This window comes from Danaus plexippus, chromosome Z (assembly GCF_018135715.1).
Source record: "Danaus plexippus chromosome Z, MEX_DaPlex, whole genome shotgun sequence".
Classification (NCBI taxonomy): domain Eukaryota; kingdom Metazoa; phylum Arthropoda; class Insecta; order Lepidoptera; family Nymphalidae; genus Danaus; species Danaus plexippus.
Genome location: NC_083559.1, coordinates 1,693,869 through 1,717,442, shown reverse-complemented (window position 1 = coordinate 1,717,442; position 23,574 = coordinate 1,693,869). Strand labels below are relative to the sequence as shown.

The 23,574-nt window shown below is 31.6% G+C and overlaps 2 protein-coding genes across 3 annotated transcripts; one reads left to right on the top strand and one right to left on the bottom strand.

Moving 5' to 3' along the window:
• Positions 1 to 715: 715 nt before the first annotated feature.
• Positions 716 to 23,574, top strand: LOC116777176 (uncharacterized). The gene is made up of 6 exons (XM_032670570.2): positions 716 to 1,055; positions 7,427 to 7,826; positions 11,862 to 11,996; positions 19,028 to 19,186; positions 20,042 to 20,219; positions 20,434 to 23,574. Exons 2-6 carry the CDS (start codon positions 7,576 to 7,578, stop codon positions 20,638 to 20,640), a joined length of 930 nt encoding a protein of 309 aa, XP_032526461.1. The 5' UTR covers positions 716 to 1,055; positions 7,427 to 7,575; the 3' UTR covers positions 20,641 to 23,574.
• On the bottom strand, positions 8,126 to 11,412 carry LOC116777177 (uncharacterized). Of its 2 annotated transcripts, none has more exons than XM_032670573.2 (4): positions 10,477 to 10,600; positions 10,196 to 10,386; positions 8,799 to 8,939; positions 8,126 to 8,422 (listed from the first exon to the last, which is right to left on the bottom strand). In XM_032670573.2, the coding sequence occupies exons 2-4, from the start codon at positions 10,327 to 10,329 to the stop codon at positions 8,329 to 8,331; spliced, it is 369 nt and encodes a 122-aa protein (XP_032526464.1). In that variant the 5' UTR covers positions 10,330 to 10,386; positions 10,477 to 10,600; the 3' UTR covers positions 8,126 to 8,328. The 2 variants fall into 2 exon arrangements, with proteins under 2 accessions (XP_032526464.1, XP_032526462.1); XM_032670571.2 differs by lacking the exon at positions 10,477 to 10,600 and adding an exon at positions 11,328 to 11,412 and having other exon boundaries at positions 8,127 to 8,422.

Here is a 23,574-nt window from a genome sequence, read left to right as displayed (position 1 = left end):
GTTTATTTAAATTCTAAGTCTGTGTATTTTAAAAGTATGTACCTTATTTTAGCAAAGTTGTGTTTCAGTCTGGCTTTGATATTAATAATTGTTTAAATTAATGCCAGCATAAGCCTTCCATACAACGTCAATGGCCGAACAATAAATAGGTCACCCAGTTAAAATTTTGGTAAAAGCGTACTTTCTAGAAAGATTACTCCTGATATAAATATGCGCCTCATAAACTAATTACAAATTTTGTTATATAGCATATGGATGTTTATTTAGTAAACTTTTTTTTACCTACAAAGTGTGCTTAAAATAAAATGGACATATAATGTGAAAAATTTCGAATTTTTTAAAATTTTAACTAGTAGCATCCTACAATCGCAAAGTTTGCATCAATTTTTCATCGGTTTCGTTTTGTTTAATGGCTCATATATGTGGTGTTAAATCAAATTAATACATAAAACGAGGTGCATTGAAATGGCGGCAAAGTGGCAAGTCATTGAAGCGCCAATAAGACAAAGCCGGGAGTGCAGCGGCGGCCCAGCAGGTTGCGTCTTGCGTTGCGCGACGCATTGTATTCTATCGATCCGCTATCGGCACTCCACAGTCCACGCCGCGTCCTACGACGGTGGCGCCGCGGCGCGGTTGTTAGCCGCGGCGCTGGCTTCATGCGCTAGCTGTCAAATCTGCGTGACGTAACCGCTCTAGGGCGGCGCACACAGTACACACGGCTGTTGGTAGCCGTTCGTGTAGTACGTCTGTGTAGTTCGTTGTATCGAAACTGCAGTTGGTGGATTTTGTCCGCTGTCGGTTGCCGGTTGCACTATATCCACGGTGGTTGTCGAGCGCGGCAGGTGAAGTTGGGGCCGGCTACGTGTCTCCGGTCGCTTAGAGTACGCCCGGCGCGATATTGATCGCATCCCGTCCCGTTCCGCTGTTTCAATGTTTATAAACAGCAGGCCGCATCTATTCGTTCGCACTTGTTTTTGATACGTACTGCAAAAGATTTGAATAGCCGATCCTGCATGCGCCCTCTACATCGGCATCTTTCAAAGGATCCAGTGCACGTATGTATGCACTTAATTTATGGCAATACCTTACCTTAATGTTAAGGACTTAAGGCTTTATGATATCGTAGACAATAATGAGATTATGCCAGTTTAATTATAAATTTTATCAATGTTTACGTTTGGAGATTTGCAGACGCTTTGATGTTTCAAATCTTAGATGTACGTCACATGATTAATGTGTTAATTATAATTAAAATAATGATTTTCTCGTAATAGCTCTCTCATAGCGTTGCAGATTAACTTTTTATCGATAGGTTTTGGGTATTAAAGTGTTAATATTATATATTTTTTTAAAATATTCTAGTCAATTGTCACTATTTACTTGTATTTCCTTATACATTGTAGTTATTGAAGGCTCGTGAGTTGCATCGCAAAACCTGCATCGAGTTACGCAAGTCCCTAATCACGTATTTCCTCAGAGGACGACTATTCCTTCGTGAACTATTTCTATGAGATAAAATATATAGTCGTGTGAATTTGGAACAACATATTCGTAATATATTTTTATTCAATACACATAAATTATCGATTCGCATCTCGTTCGCGATACATATCTAATGCACATGTTTAAATAAGATGTATAACATTTTACATAATATGTAAATGTATATTGCATGTTAAAGGTTACAGCGTCGGTTCAAATCCATAAGCATTTTAATGGAAACAACATGTAGGTGTCCCGACGGTTGGATAATCATTTTGTTTTGCACTTCGCAATATAAATTCAAATTTTGACTAACATTCCGTCTGGTCCGTGTTGGGGAAGGTCGAGTTTTTTTCGGATACGCGACTTCCTCGTGCTAAATCATTCAACGAATTTCCTTAGTCGGTCTCAAAGAAATATCCATGAGTTATAGAAAAGAAAAAAAGTATTTACATAGACAAGGCCATCTATTTTGAATAACGAATTTTTGAGATTGGCTACGCTTTAAGAAAGGCATCAGCGCAAATCTTTCTCGCTAAGGTTCAAGGTCACGCCAATAGAACACTCCTATAAATAGAAAATATATATATATCTACTAAAGTTTATCATATAAATTGTGCTGGGTTAGTGTTATTAGAATAAAAAGTTATAATTATATTAAAAAAATGTTCATTAAGCAGAAATCGAAGTTTTTGCTATGATTTTTCACAAAATCAGCACCCACTAGACCTACAAACCTCCTTTTTAGTATTATAATTTTAATTTATATGGCAAATGTTGCGTTTTATATCTTATACGCAAATTATTTTGCTTATTTGCTTTGTTACTAATCGACTACAAATACATTATACATTGGTAAAGTTGATTGGCTTTGTTATCTTACGATTTAAATTTCAAAATTTTTGTCACAATTTGTAAGACATTTATGTTTAATATTATTAATTATAAGAAATAAAACTATTATTTACTATATTTTTGATCCTGGCAATATTTTTCATTTTGCATTGCAAGTGTGGGAGTTATCGTCTAAGCAAGAATATAAATTAAAATTTAATTTATCACCAACTTTGGCATTTCCTCGATTATTTTTTTATAAATTATATTATTTATAAAGGATGCACCGACATTTTAATATTAATCAAATGTCTTAGATGGAATCTCAATAATTTTATTAATTGTATTACTTTAAATATATCTCCACTTTTATAATTGGACTATAACATTTTTTTAATCGTCGATAATCTTGAATTTGATTATTTCAGAACGCTTAGAATTTTAATGAATAAACAACTTATTCTTTTTAAATAAAAAAAAAATTAAACCAATCAGATAATTTTTTTTAATTATCCCTTATTATTTTCAAGAATTATTCCTAACGACTTCTGTCTTGTTTATTGCATTAGCCATTAATTTCTCTTCATTAAAAAATATTCTGTTCTATAACTCTCTCTCTACGTGGAATTTCGTCTTTCAATCTACCATTATTTCAAGGTCATTCATAAAAATTCGCAAAAAAAAACACAATGCCAATTATCATAACAATGACATTCCATTAAAATTCTGCCAGTGCAATGTATGTTAATATTATGAATAAAAAAAGACATGTATAATTCCAGTATGATATTATAATGAAATCATTCAAAAATTTCAAAACGCAATCAATCATAAACGACTCATTTAATGACAGCGAGATTTTATCGTACAAGTAATTATTAGGCTAATTGCATTCCATATTAAATTAATTGTTCTATGCAACAGATCAACTTTACTCAAAATTTGTTAAAAAAAAAAAAAATAATTTTATTTGTCCATAGAAATGATACGAGAGAATTAATGTTTGGCGTCGTCGCATCTGAACCAATCATTGTTGTTAAACCGTTGTAATACTGATCGCAGCTCGTCTAAGTCATGAGATAACTGATAAAACATAATGAAAGTTTCAAATCGGTTACACTCAATAGAATTTGATGCACGAACTTCATTTAACTAGCAATAGGATAACTTGGATTGGAACAATTTTTCCCAGTCATTATAGCCAGCTGTCACAGAATAAATTTGCCACAGAGCCAATAATATATATATTTATTAAATTGGTCCGATACTCTGTGATTGGAAAGTAGAATTTAAAGAGTTTTATGATTTTGACGAGACCGAAGCTTTGTTACTGTACATAATAGAGCTGGCACGACTTTTAAGTTGTTCTTTGACGTTTCTAGAACGAGTGTTCTTGTCAGTTAGAGGGAACTATTAATATTGTTGATAGGCGGCAAAAGAATATCACGATTTAAACTATACAATGGTTGTAACTAGTATAATACAACAGATTATATCTTGAAGTGTTGCTATACAATAATATATAACGTCGAGGGAAGCAGTATTGCTAGATACCAAGTGTAATATTTATATCTAAACAAAAATTTAGATCTTTTTATCTGTCACTGTTACCTTATGTTAGTATGCTATTAAAATTTCGAAACATTTACGCGAGCGATGTCGCACACCGCGCTTGTATTTGGAATAAACGAATTAGATGTGTCTTCGAACGGATGTTACTGGACATAACTAATACAATGACGATTGGATGTCCGACAATGCAGCCCTGCCCACGTCACCTGGGCGCGCCGGAACCATCCACCTACAATACAGCTATGAGCCAGGTCACCTGGGCGAGGTACCATCTCAGCATAAAAACTGTATAAAACAACAAAACAAACATTCAAACTGAAATCAACCAGACAAATGTACGCTCACACGGACAGCTGAACCGACGTTCACAAGAAAAAATCGCGTGCTCGGTTTGTTTGTCAGAAGTATTTTATAAATCTCTCGGTACTAACGCAATGACTATTATTGTACCGTAACAAGATGGTAAACAACGGTATACCGTCTTCACAAATACAAATCGATATCCGACCAGTCACGGAGAGCAACACTTCACTTCTAAGACTTCAAAATTCTCATTTAAGTAAATCTGGAATAACTTCGAAGGCGCGTAACGTGTAATACGACGGGAATTTTATATTACGAACGGAAATTTAGTATACGCGGGCGGAACATAAGGTAAACATAGCAGGTGAATCTTTTGCAAAATATTTGCACTCAATATCCGCTTCCGTACTGCCGGGTCTTTTATGTTGGCAGTACTTTATATAAACAAATGTGACATGTAGGTTCTATATGAAGAATAAAGATGAATAATGAAAGAAAATATATGTTTATATGAGAAAGATGTTACTGCTATTGACTTTTACTTTATTGCTATTAATTTCTGGCACAAACTTTTGTAAACAAATAATGAAAAATATATCACTAAAACTTACTTATGTTGTTGACAGCACATTGCAAAACGACGTTAACGTCCCGTCGCTTAGTAAACACGGTAACAGATAAATAAAATTTAATTGCCAATTATAGATAAACAATCGTCAATAAAATACAAATTAAAATAAAACTACTTAATCGTTTACATAATATTATAATGTAATCTATATTTTATTTTTATTACGTAATCGCCATGTAATAAAAAATACATAAATGAGTTATAAAGACAAGTTTTGCATTATCAAAGTCGAGTAATGTTGGTAAATTAACAAACTTTTTAAATTTTGAATACAAAAGACGCGAGTGTTTTGTTTGACGTTTCTATGTGTTTGTTAAATTCTGTGAACAGTTTAAAAAATACAAAACATTGTTTTGAAAAAAAGAAATATTATTGCAATTTTTCATTTATAATTTCTTATATTATATTTATAATAAAAAAGTTTATACCGTTTAACATAATATTTTACAACGCTCCAATATCGCTGTGTTTTTAAAATATGTACTACAAAACGATTCTTGATTATATTTTAACGAAGTTATTTACAAAGAGTTTCCTGTGATAATAAAATATATTGGTAATATTACCAAATTAATTTTTTCAACCTTAAAATATTTAGCTAATAAAAAAAAGGTATCATAAAAATGAATTCGATGATTTCTCAATGTTACAGTTAATCGTTTCAATTACCTATTATTTTCAACAAGTAATCGACATTTTTATTTATTTTTGTATATTTCGAAAAACTGTAAGATACGTCACAAATAAAATAAGGAATATTAATTATATAAAGAAACAATCATTATTTTCCTAAAAATAAACAGAATCAAAGCTGACTATTTTATACACCTATAATTAAATAACAAGATATACATAGTTTATATCAGTTATTAATGTATATATATGCCGAAAAACATAAAACGAGTAAAGCTTGTCGATTCGGCTGTTTGTGTAAAGGTATGCAGTTCTCCATAGATGTTGGACTTATCGAATCGGAACACTTGCGATCTTTCCCACATTCATGAGAGAGCGTCGAGCGTTCTGAAATGGTAACTACCCAGTGTCACGTATCCGATTACAATCTTCATTCACAAAGTGTAATTATACAACTGAAAAACCGCAACTCCACCTGCGTGACCGTTTTGTTTGGCTTGATTTGATTATTTCTATTTACATTTCAACGCTCTTTACAATTTTTATTCCTATAGGAATTTAACTTTTTTATTATTATTAGAACTAACGAAAGACAGAATGTCGATCGATCAATGCACTTATTTTGTGATTGTCTTGACCGGCGGCTCACAAACTTTAGATAATAAAACTACATGTTGAATTTGTGCAATTTTGAATTTCGGATGTGAAAAATATTTTTATATTTCACTATGCCATGGTTTAGTTGTTATTTCGTCGTTTTAATTTTCATAAAAAAAAAATTGCTGATCATAACTTAACTGGGTGAAGGATGTGTTCTCAGCTGCAGCTTTTAGATGACAAGCAACTAATTATTGGGTCAATACAGGAGATTGACCTTTCCCTGGTGAAGGAATGCCATTATATTGTCATTCCTATTCCCCCCAAGACTAACGATTGCGCCAGTGACTCGATGCTCTTTAACGGTCCCGCACTATTGTCTACGTTAATATTATATAACAGTTATTGCAATGTAAATTTTTTAATACTTTAATAGGTTATCTGAAATTCTTTTAACTTGCCATTAAATTAAGTTATATTTAGGCCTCCGCCCACACCGAAAACGCATTCGCGATTTGTGTTGGAGCCAAATCAACAACACACGTCACTTTTCTTAATAATTATAAAGGAACATCCTATAATATGTGTAGTTGTAAAAATTACGAATAAACATTTGTATAAGTAAAATGTTCACGTTATGCGTGAGTCATACGTTTAATATTCTGTTTGAGAAACACCAGATTGAACATTTACCAAGATTATATTCATAAATGGCACACAATGTTTGGAGTTCCAAACACGAGTTATATTACATATATTAGACTTTTTTTTTGCAATTAGCACAGCTAAAAAAATTCAACTTTTGTAACAAGAAATCGGCATGTTTTACTCGTATTTATGATCTGTGAGGCCGTTTATTGGCTGTATAATTAATTTCACCTTGACAGAGTCAATGCTGGTATATTATAGTCATATTGTATCGTCATCTAATGTAACATTTTTATGTCGTATTAGAATGAGCGTTTATTTAAATAACTTCACTTGCGCTGGCTCGTGGTGACGTCACAATCCAATTTGTACCGCCAGCCGTAACGAGCTGTCCTCTGCGATATTAAAAATTGAAAAATTACCGAAATTGTTCTTCAACTAGACTGAAACATTAATGGATGCCGAAGTCTACGCGACGTTAATTAGGCCACGGCATGACATCAATGGATATTTAGAATTCGATTCCTATTGTCGGCGACATCTTGCAAAAATTATTTTCAATTTACTATAACGGAAGTCTTATACTGAGGGATGTATTGATGATATAAGAACCTTAAATTTTAGCTTAACTTGTAGTTATTTTAAATCGTAATATCTGTCAAATATGTTATCTTACTTCGAATGTCAGTTAAGAGTGTTCACGTACATATTTTTTTTATCTTACAGCCTTTATTATCACTGCATGGGTAGACGACGTGTGTGACGAGTGTCAAGAACAATATTTCCTGAATGAAAAATGATAATAGTTGTTGCTTTCGACTTGTAAATGTTAATCGACAGTGCTTTAATTAATGTGAAAGAGATCTAAGACAGCCATGCTGTCTTACATGGTGCCAGTCGATGAGAAACCCCCTCCAGCGCCTAAAGGTCGTCTAGCGTTGGAGCTGGTCGCGAGCCCTGGTAGCCCAGAATCGACGGCTAGAAGGCCAAAGACGAATATATCAAAGGACTCCTCCACGAGCTCCTTCGCAAGTGACCTCACAATATCATCTTCCACACCGACCGGAGCCCACGATAAGCCGAAACACAAACTCCTCAATGGCAACAAACACACGTCGCTGAAAAGGTAACTGCTCCTAATAATCGTCTCATTAATAATAATTAATATTTCATATATATATATATATACAGATGTAGATAGAATGGGAATGTTATTCTTATGCTAAACTTTTAGTACCAAAGAACAAACCCCAGCCTCGCTTTTCTACGGTATGTCCAACCAATAAAAAAATATTTAGACGATTCGTGGTCTTAAGCATTATAAACATCAGTGTTCGCTAAAAATAGAATACATTATCTTAAATCTATGGCACATCAAGTTTTCGACGCTAAAATGATATGATTTTTAAGAAAAATGACCAAGTTATTTAAAGAATATATTTTTATTATTATTTTAAAACAGACTAATAAAATATCCTTTTGCTTTTTTTTTTGTTTTTCTGTACCTTTTTAAGTAAATTATCGAGAAAATTATATGCGATAATGGATGCCGGAAATAGATATATTTTTTTTGATTTATGTATTCGAGTGATTAGATATCGATACTAGTACAACTACAATTCGAATACCTAACCGAGATATTTCTTGTCATCCCATGTATCCGGGAGTCGCATTGGAACCTTCGCAATCCAAGATGTATATATTTCTAACTGGCAGTCTGGCCTGAACAAATTAATTACGAGTTCAACAAACCTGATAGTATAATTTAACAAAATTAAAAACATCTCATACGTGTAGGGTAATGTGAAACATAAAAAAAATGCCGTTGCAAGGAAAACACGTGATGTATAGCCGGCCGTAATAAATATTTACAACCCATCTTTCCGCATTATTAGATACATAATTGGCAGCACCTTGCAATACGCTATCCGAAACTGATTTTGAAATGCAATTGTAATGAGAATATATTGAATTGTCTCTGCCTGTCAATGTTTACTAATTATTGCTTTTAAAATTGTACGCGGCGGTAACTCAATAAATTGCGTAATGGCTCGAGGAATCTGATTCAGTTTCTGTATATATAATAAAAATTACAAACTTGGCAGCCAGCCATCCGATAATGCCCGATGATGTGCTGGGCACTGGTTTCAATGATTTTGTGGATTCCGTTTTACCAATGACATGTGGCAACACAGAAGCCGTCTCTTGACGTATCGCATCCGCCTCCGCCTGCGCCAATCTGTACAATAAATTGTAATTATTAATATAAATCGCCAAACATATCTGAGAGCGATTGTTTTCAAATCTATATAATTTTATGGAAATTTTATTACTCATGTGTGTGTGGGCGAGCGTCTTAAAAGATATTTGACATTGGTTTTACGTAAAACGTTTTAACACGTTTCTAAAAACCGAAACGAATTTGGTACGTTCGGTACTCGGCTTGATTAAAAATTTACTCATGATGTAGGTATGTTTTATTATAAACATATTATGCAGTAAAATTATGTCCTATTTTATTAATATAAATGAATATCTCTTAATTTTTACATATAAAATATATTACTATAATAATAATAAAATTTTATAAGTCATCTACCGTTACACACTTATTTCAAATGTTTATAAGAGAACGAGATAAGATTGTACTTATCTCGACGGTTTCAACTTATATGGAAATTAATATAAAATAAATCTATCTAATATGTTATAATGATCTTTATTCATTAGCTGAATAGAAAAAAAATAATATAGAAAAATATTAAATATACATAAATGGCTATGAACGAATTGAAACTTTCTCACGATCTACTACAAACAAAATGTTACTTCATATAGTGACCAACAAAAATTGTTTCAGAAGATAAAGATCTATGTATCTTAATATTCTTAAGCGACGGATAGACGACTTCTTATATATATTATAATGTAACAATCCGATAATTTCCGGATGAAGATGATGTTTCCGGTTTGCTTTACTTAATGGAGGTATCCTCAACAAGTTGGCATGCCCATGCATTGTACGCTAAGCGGAAAATTTTTATTTCTGTAACCAGCATATATCATTACATACAAGTCCGCCCAGATGTTTCGAGTTGAGAGAGCAATAAACACGAATGACAACACATAGAACGACACTGAAAAATTATATATTGTAGAAAAAATATTGATACATGGATAGATAAAATATAATACACGTACTCCTTATTTTAGGCTAAATTTACCATGTAATATTTTGACCTAATTGAGATGCTTCTACGTAATTTTCGACGACCATCAATTAAAAGTAAATTAATTATTTTAACTATTAAGAATTAAATCAACAAATTCGTCACCGTTGCCTTCAAGTCAACTGGAGTATAAACTTCCTGAAATGTTTTGCCAGTGTCAAAAAATTGTATTTCACGATTTTGTAGGTAACATTGTGTGAGTGCGTGTGCTTGTGTGTTTGTATGTACGTGCATATGTGTGAGTGTGTGTTAAAATTGTCCTTACTTTCTTTCATCCAGCAACCAGCTCCAACGTTCAACCCACTGCTTCCTACAGTTATCAGCCTTCTTCCACTGGGCTCTAGACTGAAACGCCTCAGTGTTTGGATCATACTTAAGTACACCCAAATCCTTAGCCATCCGCCTCTGATGTTAAATTACTTATTCAATTAATATTTAATTGATGCACTCCGGTTACTGTAATCCAATTAAGATAACATTTATTACTAAAGCAATTGTTTTATCATGATTACTATAAATACACGAGATAAAATACTCGATGTTTACCCGCCGGTGGCTGATACGATGTAAACACAGTGGCCATAGTTATTATGTTTATTATAGGCGAATCCGAATATAGTTACAACATTTAAATATTTTTATTTAATACAAGTCTCGGTACTATTCGTAGTTGTTTTATGTACCATTATACTTCTATATGAAATATCTGGAGAGATATGAACTGTATATTTGGATTTGAATCATGAAAAAATGTGATGTAATCTAGTTTTTGTATTGAAAAAAATACTTTCTTCAAAGTTATTATACTGGCCGATTACTTATTCGTATCTTTGCTTGTGTCTGATGTCTTTGACAAAAACTCTCATTAAATATATATATATATATATATAATTCTATATTGTTACATTAATATGACGATACTTCGTAGATAATATGAAACTAATAGCGAATACCGCAAAGGGATACAGTGACAAATAGTTAAGTGGGACGGGTGACACAAAGAATGTTAAGTAGCTTCCGATCCATGCGGAAATACAATAAGTGTAAGAGTCTAGGTCTAAATAAAGTGGGTCGATTAGAAAGTATACTTTTAATAAAAGAATCAAGCTTTTTGGACGGACTAATTTCTCACCAACCAGCTGTCAATCACACCGGACGAGATAATATCATTAATAATTTAAACATATACGTCGAGATAGCAACAAAATTTTTGTTAATATTAGTTTACATTTATAAAAAGGTCGAATTTGATGGAAGTCTGCACACGAACCAATTAGAAAAAATAGGCCAACTTTTATTAAAAAATTAAATTGAAGGTCACATTAAAGCCTACGCGGCTGTATTTATTTTATATACTCAAATTTTTAAGTGAAAGAACTGCGATAGTTATTAATTACCTGTATTAATATTTTATTTGTGTAAAACTTGCTTTCTTTTCTCAGTCGTAAAAACTGAACAATTTAATGCAACGTCAGTAAGTTGTCAACGAGACAAAAAAAAGTTTTATAGGTCTGACAATAAAACCTTATTTGAATTAAAATTTATTATAAAATTATGTATATATATTTTATAACAGCAAAGACACGTGTTGTGAAATCTTTCGTATCGTTAGCGAGCAATTAGCGAGTCGTTCGATCTATTAGGTGACATTAGCTCTGAATCAGTGTTCACCTTTGATATCAAACACACGTAGACCTTGATGTTATTACATTTTCCGCTCGTCTGCTCAGCGTACGTGCCTTTTATCTAATTAAGTTTATAACCTGAAATCAAGAACTGCGCCATTATGACTTATAAAAAGTCGGTCTCTTCGTAACCGGAAGCTCATTGCTCCAATTCTTATGCTCGCTGTTCTACCAAAGCAATATTTTTAGGGCACATTAGTTGGTTTGTCCCTAATTGTTTTACTACAACCCAAACACCTGTTCCAGGGTATCCTTCGGAAGTTCCAAAGGATCTATGGTGGAGACGCTTATCTACGAGAGCCCGCTGCAGGAAGAGCCAGAGAGCAGCCCACCTCCTAAGTTCCAGGAGACATCATTCCCATACACGCCCGTCGAAGACGAGTACGTTATGTTCTTTTGAGTATGTTTTATTTATTTCTACAACCAAGGCGAATTTGCGAATTACAATGTCATTATAAGTTTGATATACGCGAAACAAAAGTACTTTTGTTTTGAAACTGGGCAAGTACTTTCACCTACTTCAGTGTAATTCTCTCAGTTGTGTGCATAGCTTATGTTGTGATCGAAGAGTAACTACGCTACCAGGGACTATAACTGTTACTTCCACGCAGTAAATTATTGCCATAATATTTTCTAGTTCTTGCAAATGAATGGGTGTGTTGCAAAAAAAAAGTAATAAAAAAACACATTAAAACAAAAAATGATAATCCACTTTGATTCGAGATCTGATATATATTTTAAAAACTCGTCTATAAAAGGAACAAAAGTTAAAAAAGATTAAACGAATAGACTGCAATTATTCAGTCGCAGCGAGTTCTTAATTGACCGGCATTTACTCGGTGCCTTACTATTAGCTCACTTAAAAGTAGTCTATGAAGGAAGATTTAGTGTTGACTTCCCACATATTCTTACTCAAGAAATATGACATAAATATTTATTCTATAATAATAAATACGGACGCATTAAATGAAAAAAATAAATCGTCTTGTCTATGGAGTCTTCTTGCTTGAAACGACTAAACTGATTATTTTACATTTTATATAAATGATTCGTATTGATTTGTCGTTAGAATTACATCGAGGCTTATGGCAAATTATATACTGAGATCATTTTTATTCTATATTTAAAATAAGTAAATATAACTCTTTTTCTGAGAACATATCCATAGCTATAAAATCATACTGATATGGTTTCCGAGACCAAGTTATAAATTAAACATAAAAAGCGTATCTTTTTTATACTTTTTTTTTTTGTTTTTATGAGTGTGACCTTTATAATTTCCATTTTCAATATTTTAAAAAGAGAATTGTCTGATTTATGTTTTAGGAAAGCCATTTAAACATATTTGTAGAAGCTTTATCTTTGTTTGATACAACACGAACTAAGCGATCTCTTTTATTACACCGTTTGTGTGTTTTTTAATTCCTTAATACTGCCAGAACTGCTTATTTATATGATCGCCACAAGTTTGAATCGTCAGATTACATACGTTTTATCCAGACTTTCATTACTAATATTCACACATTACGTAGCTTACGGTGTTAGAGAGGGAACACTTCGTTTGCATTGCGACGATGCAAACTTCTTATAATAAAAACGATGATTGAATTGTAGAAAAAGGTTTAAGGCTGAATACGATAGGCACAATATTATAAAATATTCATAAAAAAATATATATCTTCATAACTTCAAACCAATGGCGTTCTTTCAGACGATTCTGCTTAGAAATATATTATCTGTCATAAAACATTAGTACCTACGTATGACCAAATAATATAGGACTATATCTTAAGAGTTAAAATGTGTACATTTCACCTAAATCTATATATTCAAGATGTGTGTATGAAAAAAGAAGCCGATTTGTAATTCCAATTCTTCATTAGAAAAACTCTAGAATTAAATTTATGTTAATAGAATTTAAAAATTCCTAAAGCTGATTTTTATAAAAAAATCTACTGTACGTGTGTATGTCACTGAACTCCTAAACGGATGGAACGACTTCCATAATTTTTGGCTGCATTTGAATTGAGCCCCCGTTACGCAAATTAGCCCGCTAGATGGCGCTGTAGTCATTATCAAGCGTATAAAATGAAGAGGCTATTGCTTATTATATGCATTGTTTTAACAAACCTTATGCATCTCTCTCTCCGTCACGAGCAGAGTCGCGGGCAAAAACAGAATACAGATATACATATCTTAATGTTATATATTCTATGATATAACATCTTAAATTAATCCAGCCGATGTTTTGTTTTAAATAGCTTCACATAACATAACAGTTCATTACGTAATATAACAAAATAATCTCAGACAGACGAACGATTACAAATATCTTATGAATGACATAATATACATTAAATATCTTAAGCACAGATCACAATAGTGTGATCACAAGACAACATATTCACTGTACACAATGTACGTTTAAACTGTATTGTGCTAAGGTTCATAAATTAAAAATTTAAAACGCTTCTTAAGTGCTGTGACGATGTCGACTTGTGGCAGCCACTGTACAAGTTGGAAATATACCTATATTTATGTAGTCGTATCCTTGGGTGTGTTTATGACTCATATGTTTTTAAAACGGAAAGAAAAAATGAAAAAGATTTATTCTTTAGTCAAAAATTAAATATTTACAAGCGTTATCACAGATGATGCTCATATCGTTGTTAGTCTTTTAATAATTATATATGAAAAAATATATATATTATTGCGATAATTCTATTGAACTACAGACTTTATTGTCTATTACATAAAGTTAATTTTATTTTTTCAAGACGTGTTGTTATTAGTTATCGGATGGAATTAATCAATTACGCTCTTAATGTTAATTAGTTCTGCTTCGTATTGATCTATTTATAATAACTACGTGTGTTTTATTTATTGTCTATTATATAATTATTATTATTTCAAAACAAATAATAGGTGTTTATAAACAGATTTCGCTTATAATTTACAAAAAAAACAACAAAATTCGGTTTAATTACTCTTTGTTCTTAAATCCGATAACTTTTGAAAGCATATTGTTTGTTACACTTCGTTTAGATCTACAATGTGAAACACCCTTTAGATGATCACTCTCTATTTTGTAAAAACTTCATGTGTTTCTAGCTTAAGCCATAATTGAACACATACCTTAAACATTTATTTATTTTTATAATACGAATTGCATATATATTTTTTAACCATCACACCATCGCCAATGACATAATTTAAACAGCATTAAATTAAATATATATATCTAGATAATCCTAAAAATGTTTGTCAATGTTTATAAAGTGGTAATAAGTATTAACATCTGAAATACTGTAAAGATAACAGACTATGAGACTACCGTATATGCATTACAACGGTTGCAATCAACAAGGTTCAACGTACTCGTATCAGTGAAATCTAAAAACCGTATTTGATAGAACCGCTCCTTACGTACTTCATTTTTTTTTATCAACCAAATGAACCAAACCGAACGTACTTCAATTTTCAACCACCTATGCAAAAACTCTCCTAAAACCCTGATATGAACTTCTAAACAACGTAGTCAATGTGATCGGATCGTCTCCAAAACATACTTTTTGATCTTATTTATTCTTTTTAACTCGCTTTTATTAACTAGCTTTTATTAGCTTCACCTGTACGTTTGTATGTTTGTATGTTTGTAACCGACTCCTTTGATCTCGATTTTGCCATGCTTTGACCGATCAGATTTAATTGAAACTTTGCACACCTGTCAAAGACCGATGACAATGCAATAATTCGATTAAAAAATCCGATTATCCCAATTAGATTCGCCAGGATTAATTAATTCCTTTCCGCATCCTTTGCATGCGAGTACGAGAGATAGAGCTAGTGTGCGAACTACGCATGCGTAGTTAATAACTACACATTAATGTCTGGCCCGGTTCATGTTCTTAAAAATAATAGTTTAAAAAACTAAAAAAATCACGCTTTTATGGAAAACCCAACTAAAAAATGAAAAATAAATAATAGTTAAAAAAAACTAAAAAAACACGCTTTTATAAAAAATCCAACTAAAAAACAGAAAATAAAATTTAATAAATTTAGATTAAGAATAGTGTAAATAAAAAATAAATGTACATTATTGTAAAAAAGCGTGGGTCGCATAGTGTCAATAGTTATAAACATTTAATTGACAGATGAGTAGAATGATCCTTACTTTGATAATATCATAAAAAAGCACTGTAAATGCACCCCACGCTTTTTTATAATAATGTACATTTATTTTTTATTTACACTATTCTTAATCTAAATTTATTAAATTTTATTTTCTGTTTTTTAGTTGGATTTTTTATAAAAGCGTGTTTTTTTTTTAATCATATCGAAAGCATTTTTTTCATACATTTTAAACTATAACTCGACCAAATATGTCAATTAGTAGTGCTTTCTCTGTCTTCAGGTGGTATCTATTGTATTTATTTGATATAAGTTTTATTAAATATATTTATATAGACAACGGTTCACAATAATTGTATTGAAAGATGTTTTGTCAACGATCCTAAATGGATTTTTGGTCACCTTGATACATTTTTAATGTTTACAGAGCTTAAAATGCTATTACTTATTTTATAACAATATATAGCCATTCACTTGACCTTATTTATATCGGTAGTTCTGTTTCTTTATTAATTCAGTCTTGTTTTGTTTAATTTATGACACTAGTATTTCCATAAAGGTTATTCCGAAAGGTTATTCTCCAAAAACTTGATACATATAAACGTAGCGGTGTTTCGATACGGTATTTTTTAAATAACTTTAAAAAAATGTCTCATTTTTTTTTTTTTAAAGTAACGGTCACAACACTTGGCCCCTATCTTGACTAGCAACCTTTTCCGACGGCAAGTAAGTTTCTGAGAAAACATTAGTTTGGTCAACACTACTGCCATAACGCCATAGCCGTTATGGTTAATAAAATGATAAAAATATGACTATTCTCAAACTACTGGAAACGCAATCATTTACTTAAAATATGAATAAAAAATGAAACACAGCAACTGTTTACTGTTCAACAAAAAATAATAGGAATAGCCAAGATATAATAACATATATTTTAAACTTTCTTATAACTGTAGATCTGGAAAGACTGAAGTATTAAAAATAAAAAAACCTGCATACAATACTTATAGTGTGTCACGGGAGACCTTGTTAATTTAGGTCTCTTCGAAAGCCTTGAATGCACCATCTGATGATAATTATTATGCAATACTCGAGGGTAAAAGTTTGAGGTATAACAACTAAAGTTCACTATTTCGGTTCGTATTTCATTATAACATTTCGAATAGTTATTTGTACTCGTATTAATTTAGGTTAATTTTCAGTTCTCGATTTCCTTAATTTTGCAAGTTACATAATTTAAAATATAAGAGTACAAATCGCATTTCTATCCAATTTTGATTATCGATATATCCATCATTCGGAATTAAATTGTTATATGATTGTTTTATTCATTGCAATACCAGGCTTTTGAAAAAAGTAGCTGCATGTAAAATAAAATTTATTATTCGATATCTCGAAACAGTTGTCACAGTTGATTTTTCGATAAAAAGGGATGGGTGTTACAATAGTAAACAATGTTTTGACTGAATAGTATCGATAAGAAAATTATTATGGGAGAATTAATTGATTTTAGAAATATTTATATATATATATGTACATATGTATCCAATAAACCAGGTTTTTATTTTTTACTTTCATTTTATATTCGACGGATGGATTTTGGAAACAGAAATTATGTAACGTTAATTTAAAAGGGACACAAAAAATATAATATGAATTTCATAAATATTACATATACTTCGATAAAAAATATTATCTTAATATAAATAACAAAATAGGGATAAAAATATCTCTAGTATGCTACAGCATTTCGATAAAAATAATCGAGATCGAATGAGAATCGTGAATCGTGCTCGTGAATGATAAGAACGTCACTACGCACGGCACTGGCACGAATCGCACTGAATTGCTCCTCCCGCTTCGCTCCATTCGCTACGGCCGCGCGCGACCGCGACTTCCGAGATCGATGTTGTGAACGCAGTGAAACTGTTCTTTGTAAAGCGCCGGACAAATTTTGTACCATAAATTGGGCTAAAGTTTTAATTCGTACTGCAATTGCAATCTCATTAGTTTTATGTGACCTTAAAAACGTTGAATTTTATGTTAGTGTTCACCGGTTATATTTGTGAATTGAAAGGTATGGTATTTACAAATTAATCTTTCCTAATATGCTGCGCATTACGATTTGTTGAATGCCGTCTAATAATATTGTGGCATATACATTATTTGTGCGTTATATTGGTTTTACCTTTTATCTGGATAGTAACACAGTAACATAGCACCCCGAATCCGCAAATATTATGAAGTGAATTTGGAGGAATGACGTCATTAGGACTGAATTAAGAACATAAAATCATTTTTAATTATATTCACTATTGTCCATTTCAAGGTCACATATATGTACATGAAAATTAAACTACTATTGGCATACATTAGGACCTTCTATTAATAATAACACTATCACCGATCGTAATCCTAAATTGAGGACCCGCCCTGTGGCCCAGCACAAGGCCGTGGAGCTAGCGTCATCTCTTACAATGTTATTGCAACCATTTCCATCACTGTTATATATAATTTCATTTACATTTTACCACAGTTTAATTAACTTAGGTTATTCCTTTGTACATATTATATTACAGCTGACACTGCAACAGATCAGTTTCATTTAAAGCCAATTTACTCACATGATCTGGAAAAATCATCCATTTTAACGAATTCTGGCCAAATGTCAAATATAAGCTACGCTTACTTTATTTGTTTGCGATATTTTTGATTTATTCATATTGATTTAAGATAAACCATTAGACATTCTTATGTTAATAATGTAATGTGTTGTATATTTACATGTAACTGTATCTGACTTGTTGATTGTCTGATGTCATGAGTTCATTATAAGAATGACCTTATACATTTTTAAAGCATGTGGGTGCAGCCTTTGCTCATTTTGAGGACGAGCGTAAATTATGTCAGCAATCACTATTATAACAGAAACGTCTTAACACACAGTGTGATGTGTGATTACATCAAATAATAAAATGGGACTGTGGGTGGAGAACACTCAAGTATAATGAAGAATACCGCTGTATTACCATACACATTAACAGTCGCATCTGTCTGCTTATGCGCTATGACTTCAGAGTAAATACTACATATTATTTATGCGAAATGTGGTTTTGCAATTGTTTTTTTTTTTGCTGGAAAATACTACTTTTAATTTGTGCCTCATCACAGATCCTACAGAATAATTACTATATTAATGAAATATGCTTGTATTTAGCTTTATTGTAATGCTGTGCAAGGCTTTTATTGAAGAACAAACATAAACTGTATGGTGTTTTTAGTCCGGAGCGATCCAAAGTCCGCGTGACATTCTACCAGGGAGTCCGACCACAGTGTCTCTCACCTCCGCCGCAGGACATTCACCTACTGTACTCCGATCGGCTCTCTGTTCCCGCTAACATAGACATGGCTGATCATATTATGTACAATAGACAAATCAGGTAAATAATCACAAATATAATTGGAAGCTATTTAATTTCAAACAAATATTACAAAGTTATTCTACGAAATTACACGCTGTAGTGTACATAATGACTTGAATAGATAATGTTTTGATTGAAAGTACTTTATAATTGCCTCTAAAGGATATTAGATAGCTAATTAAAATTTTTATAGATAAAATATTCAAATATATTTGCTTGGAATTATTATGTAATCACATAGTTTTTGTGTATAATTTTTAAGCAAAAATCTTATTCATAAAGTGAATATTACATTAAAATAAGGTGCAAATCAATTTACAAACATTTTTAATAGCAGTCTCAATTAACATTATTATGAAAAAAAAATCGCCGAAACTGTGTGTTATTCTGGAGGCACATATATTTTCAATTGACATACTTAAATCTATATCCGTCCGGACAAAGTATTGTAAAACCTTGCAGCCTTTGAATGTTGTATGTGCGATGACAACACAGGCCATTGATAACCAGCCCAGAGGCTAGTGATATCATTTCTAATGTTAGATAATTATTGCATACAAACAGCGGCCTTGTACACAACACAATACCCATGTCCATCATTGAATGGATTGATTTGAATCTTATCACATTATCTGATGGCATCACACTGTCTGATTTATGTGTGATTTAAATGAATAAAATGTAAATATACATATATTTACTCAATAGTATAACGCCGGTAATATATTACCGGGTGTGACAGTAATGTGCTTCCGCACTTGTATGTGAGGAGTATTAAAGTAAAATTGACATTGTCTCATTAAACCGAACATCCCGGATGTGCGGGCGATTTTGTGGGCTCAGGATATAATGGTTATAATATATATATTCTAGTACTGAAAGCGGTTGGGATAACCCGTTCCGTCCCGACGGAGATCTCAGCCGTGAAGCTGATGAGATCGTTTCGCTGATCAAAGGCGGCAAGCCGATCACGCCCACGCCACCGCCACTTGGAAACCAGACGCCCATCTGTGATGACAAGGAGGAAAAAGTCCAGGCAAACAACGTCAATGTAAATTATCCCAGTACATTATTAGGAAACATTAAACATCAATTGCCTAAATTCAATTCGGGCGGCGGGGTTCATTAAAATTCTATCTGATCTTATTTGAACCGGCTGGATTGGGGCACAATTGAAATAATTGTCGACTTTTAAAATTGCTTCTGCGATATATTTGTTTTTTTTTTTTCTAGGAGATTTATTTTTGATAAAACGCTTTTCACAGGCCAGTCCACCGGCGTCGCCACAGACGAAGGTCTCCAGCCCTGTCCAGAGCACTCCGAAGTCAGCGAACGGCACCAAGAACGGCACAGCTGTTGAAGTTAGACCTGGCCAGGTGGAGGTGCAGCGCACCCAGCCCCAGGAGCCGCAGCAGCCCGAACACGTGACCATCAAGAAGAAACAGAAGTGCCAATGCTGCGTCATACAATAAACCGATCATATTGAACACAAGCGATCACAGCCATCATCATATCTTCACCGTTTCATAGTGATGTGTTCACTACCATACATTTTCACAGCAACCTACTGTGCTATTTGGCGTACTTCGGATCTTAATATACCTTTCGTTTTATTTAACTAGTATTCGAGGTTGCGTTAAGATGTAACTTTCTTTGTTTTTTACTGTTATGACTATTGTTTTATAAGTTTTTTTTTTTTTTTTATATTTATGTAATTTTATTTAGCATGTAAAGTTTGTCGTTCGACTAGTCCGGTGAGGTAAAACGTAATGTTTTAGAATATATGAAAAAAAATATAATTTTGTTTCGCAAGTAACAGGAGCCCGTACAGTATTCGATTAAATTTATGAGCCTTGCTTATTATGTTAAGAGAATCTCAGAAAAAACAATACTTCAGTAACAATTTAAAAGAGCTACGACGTAGATATATACATATGATATATTTAAAAAAATAAAAAAAAAGTTATTTACTGAAAAACAAATCCCAATTTCTTACTATACACGATACAAAAATTTTACCTATCATTTTTAACCCAAAGGGACAAAAATATCATTATTTAGAAGAAATTTAAAAAAAAAATAAAACACTAGTAATTTATTTTAATACTGTTTGTAAGTTAAACCTGTTTTGTATAATTTAAATGTATATTTTTTTATATATTTATTTGTTGAAATGGAAAAAAAAAAGTATTATAATCTCTTACTATTGAAGAATTAAAAGTAGATATGCGCTTTATAGTTTATTATGACAAACATTTTCTGGGATACTGTCACTTGTTATGAAGGATATAACAGAATAAGAGCAGAAATGATCTCGTTTATTTGGTTCTACAGTGTCTGTAAGTATAGGAACATATGGTGTTGGAATTAAGACTGTCTATCAATAAACTTAGCCGGAAGCCTCCATAGTATTTGAGAGTAACCCACAGTAATAACTTATTAATGGTAGCCCCATTCTGTAGCTACTTGCTTGCGTCCACTTATAATATTTATTATACGTAAATATATGAAAATATGATAAAAATCGGCATCTCTTGATCGTATCTCTATATTTCACATATGAATTAAAAACATGTTGCCAATTAGGGTGCTTGTAAATCAAAACAACAAAATTATAATTGTATACAATCTGTGCATTCGATTTTCAAAGCCGATCCTAAGATTATCTAATGTTATTTTTTTCTCGACAAAAAAATAACATAGTTGATAGAAATGTGCAAATTATTTTACAAATCTTGTTAGTGAATTGTAACAATAGTGCTATAGTAGATTTAAATGGCATGTCATATATACTTATGAATAGATAGAAGGTCCCATGTGAATGGTAAGCAAAGAATTTAATTAATGAGAAAAGGGAAAATTGTGAAAAAAAAAAACAATTTGGCTTCACGTATAAGTGGAAGTTTCCTTAAGTAGATAGGTTAATAGAATGGTAATTTTTAAGACAATTTTTTTTTTTTTTAATTATTCAGTTATTTGTTATTAACGGTTATAATAATGGAAATAAATTATTTTCAATTTCAATATATATATAGATTTTGTAATCTAGATTGTAAGAGGCGTTGACAAGGAATGCGTGTAATATAAAATGCATCCGTGTTGTGATAGTAGAAACATCTGGATGTGAGACGAGTGCAGCTTGATGTAGGCTTTTAGGGTGAATTAATTTCTGTACGCCGATAGTGCTTTTATGTGTAAAATGTTGTAAAATTTCATATGAAACCATCTCCGGCACTTTCCTATTGATGACAGCACTAGTTGTTAGATCGGATAGTCGTACTAAAACATTGAATTCTGTAACACTGGCATAAAATACACAGCTTCATACATAATAGTTATATGTGTACATTGTCGGCTGTATGTTCACAATCTCAAACAAGGTATCATTATTATAATATAATACATACATGTATTTATTAACATCTTATGCTTATTATTTGTAATATTATATGTATATATATATAATTCATAATAACAAAATTCTTATATTAAAAAATATCAAGTGCTAATATTTATTTTTCATTTACCTGATTGGTATAATTTATTTTTTATTATCCTATAGGAGATTATTTTAATTTATTAGATATTTTTGTCTTTAAATAATATTTTAATAATAAGAGTGTTTAGTGTAATGTTTGTTAATGTTATAATTTTTTATTATATTATTATTATTTTTTTGCATCATCCTAATTGCATATTCAAGTGAACCATAGTTTTGCAGTAAGGAAATTTTGTGTTCAACTTCAAATACTATCAGATTAAAATATTGGTGCTGTGTTTTTTGCTATTAACTTACCAGTTAATTCCTACTGTCATTACTACCATGTTTAATTATAGATTCCTTATACATACTACAAAATGGAAGCCATACATTTTAATCAACCCCACAAGCCACACGACTAACTAAACTTCAATGAATCAGTATTTTCCCATCATTTCCAACCAAGTTATCCTTTGTATAAATAACTGATAGACGAAACAGCACTATACATTTAACACTAACTGACTTAAAATATGAGCCGACTCCAGACGCTTCCTTGGTTACATCAACGTGTGTGCTTCAATACAGCATATCACATTAATTTGCGTTTGAGATATGTTCCCTGATAATGTTTTTTATTTTATAATAAAATACTGTCATTGGGGAACCATATTGCTATGTAAACGCTAAATTTTCTCCATTCGAATAGTTCAATTTTTATTTAATGACATTAATAACTTAATTTAAGTATAATATTGTTTCCAATATTAAAAAAAAAAAACGATTAGATTTGTAATAGAAAACTAAATTTTAAAATGGACATTATATTTGTATAAAATATTTACTTTCTATTATATTATCAATCAATGAATATGTACAAATCGATTACATTGTAATTATTTATATTAAATCTTTAAATGCATAA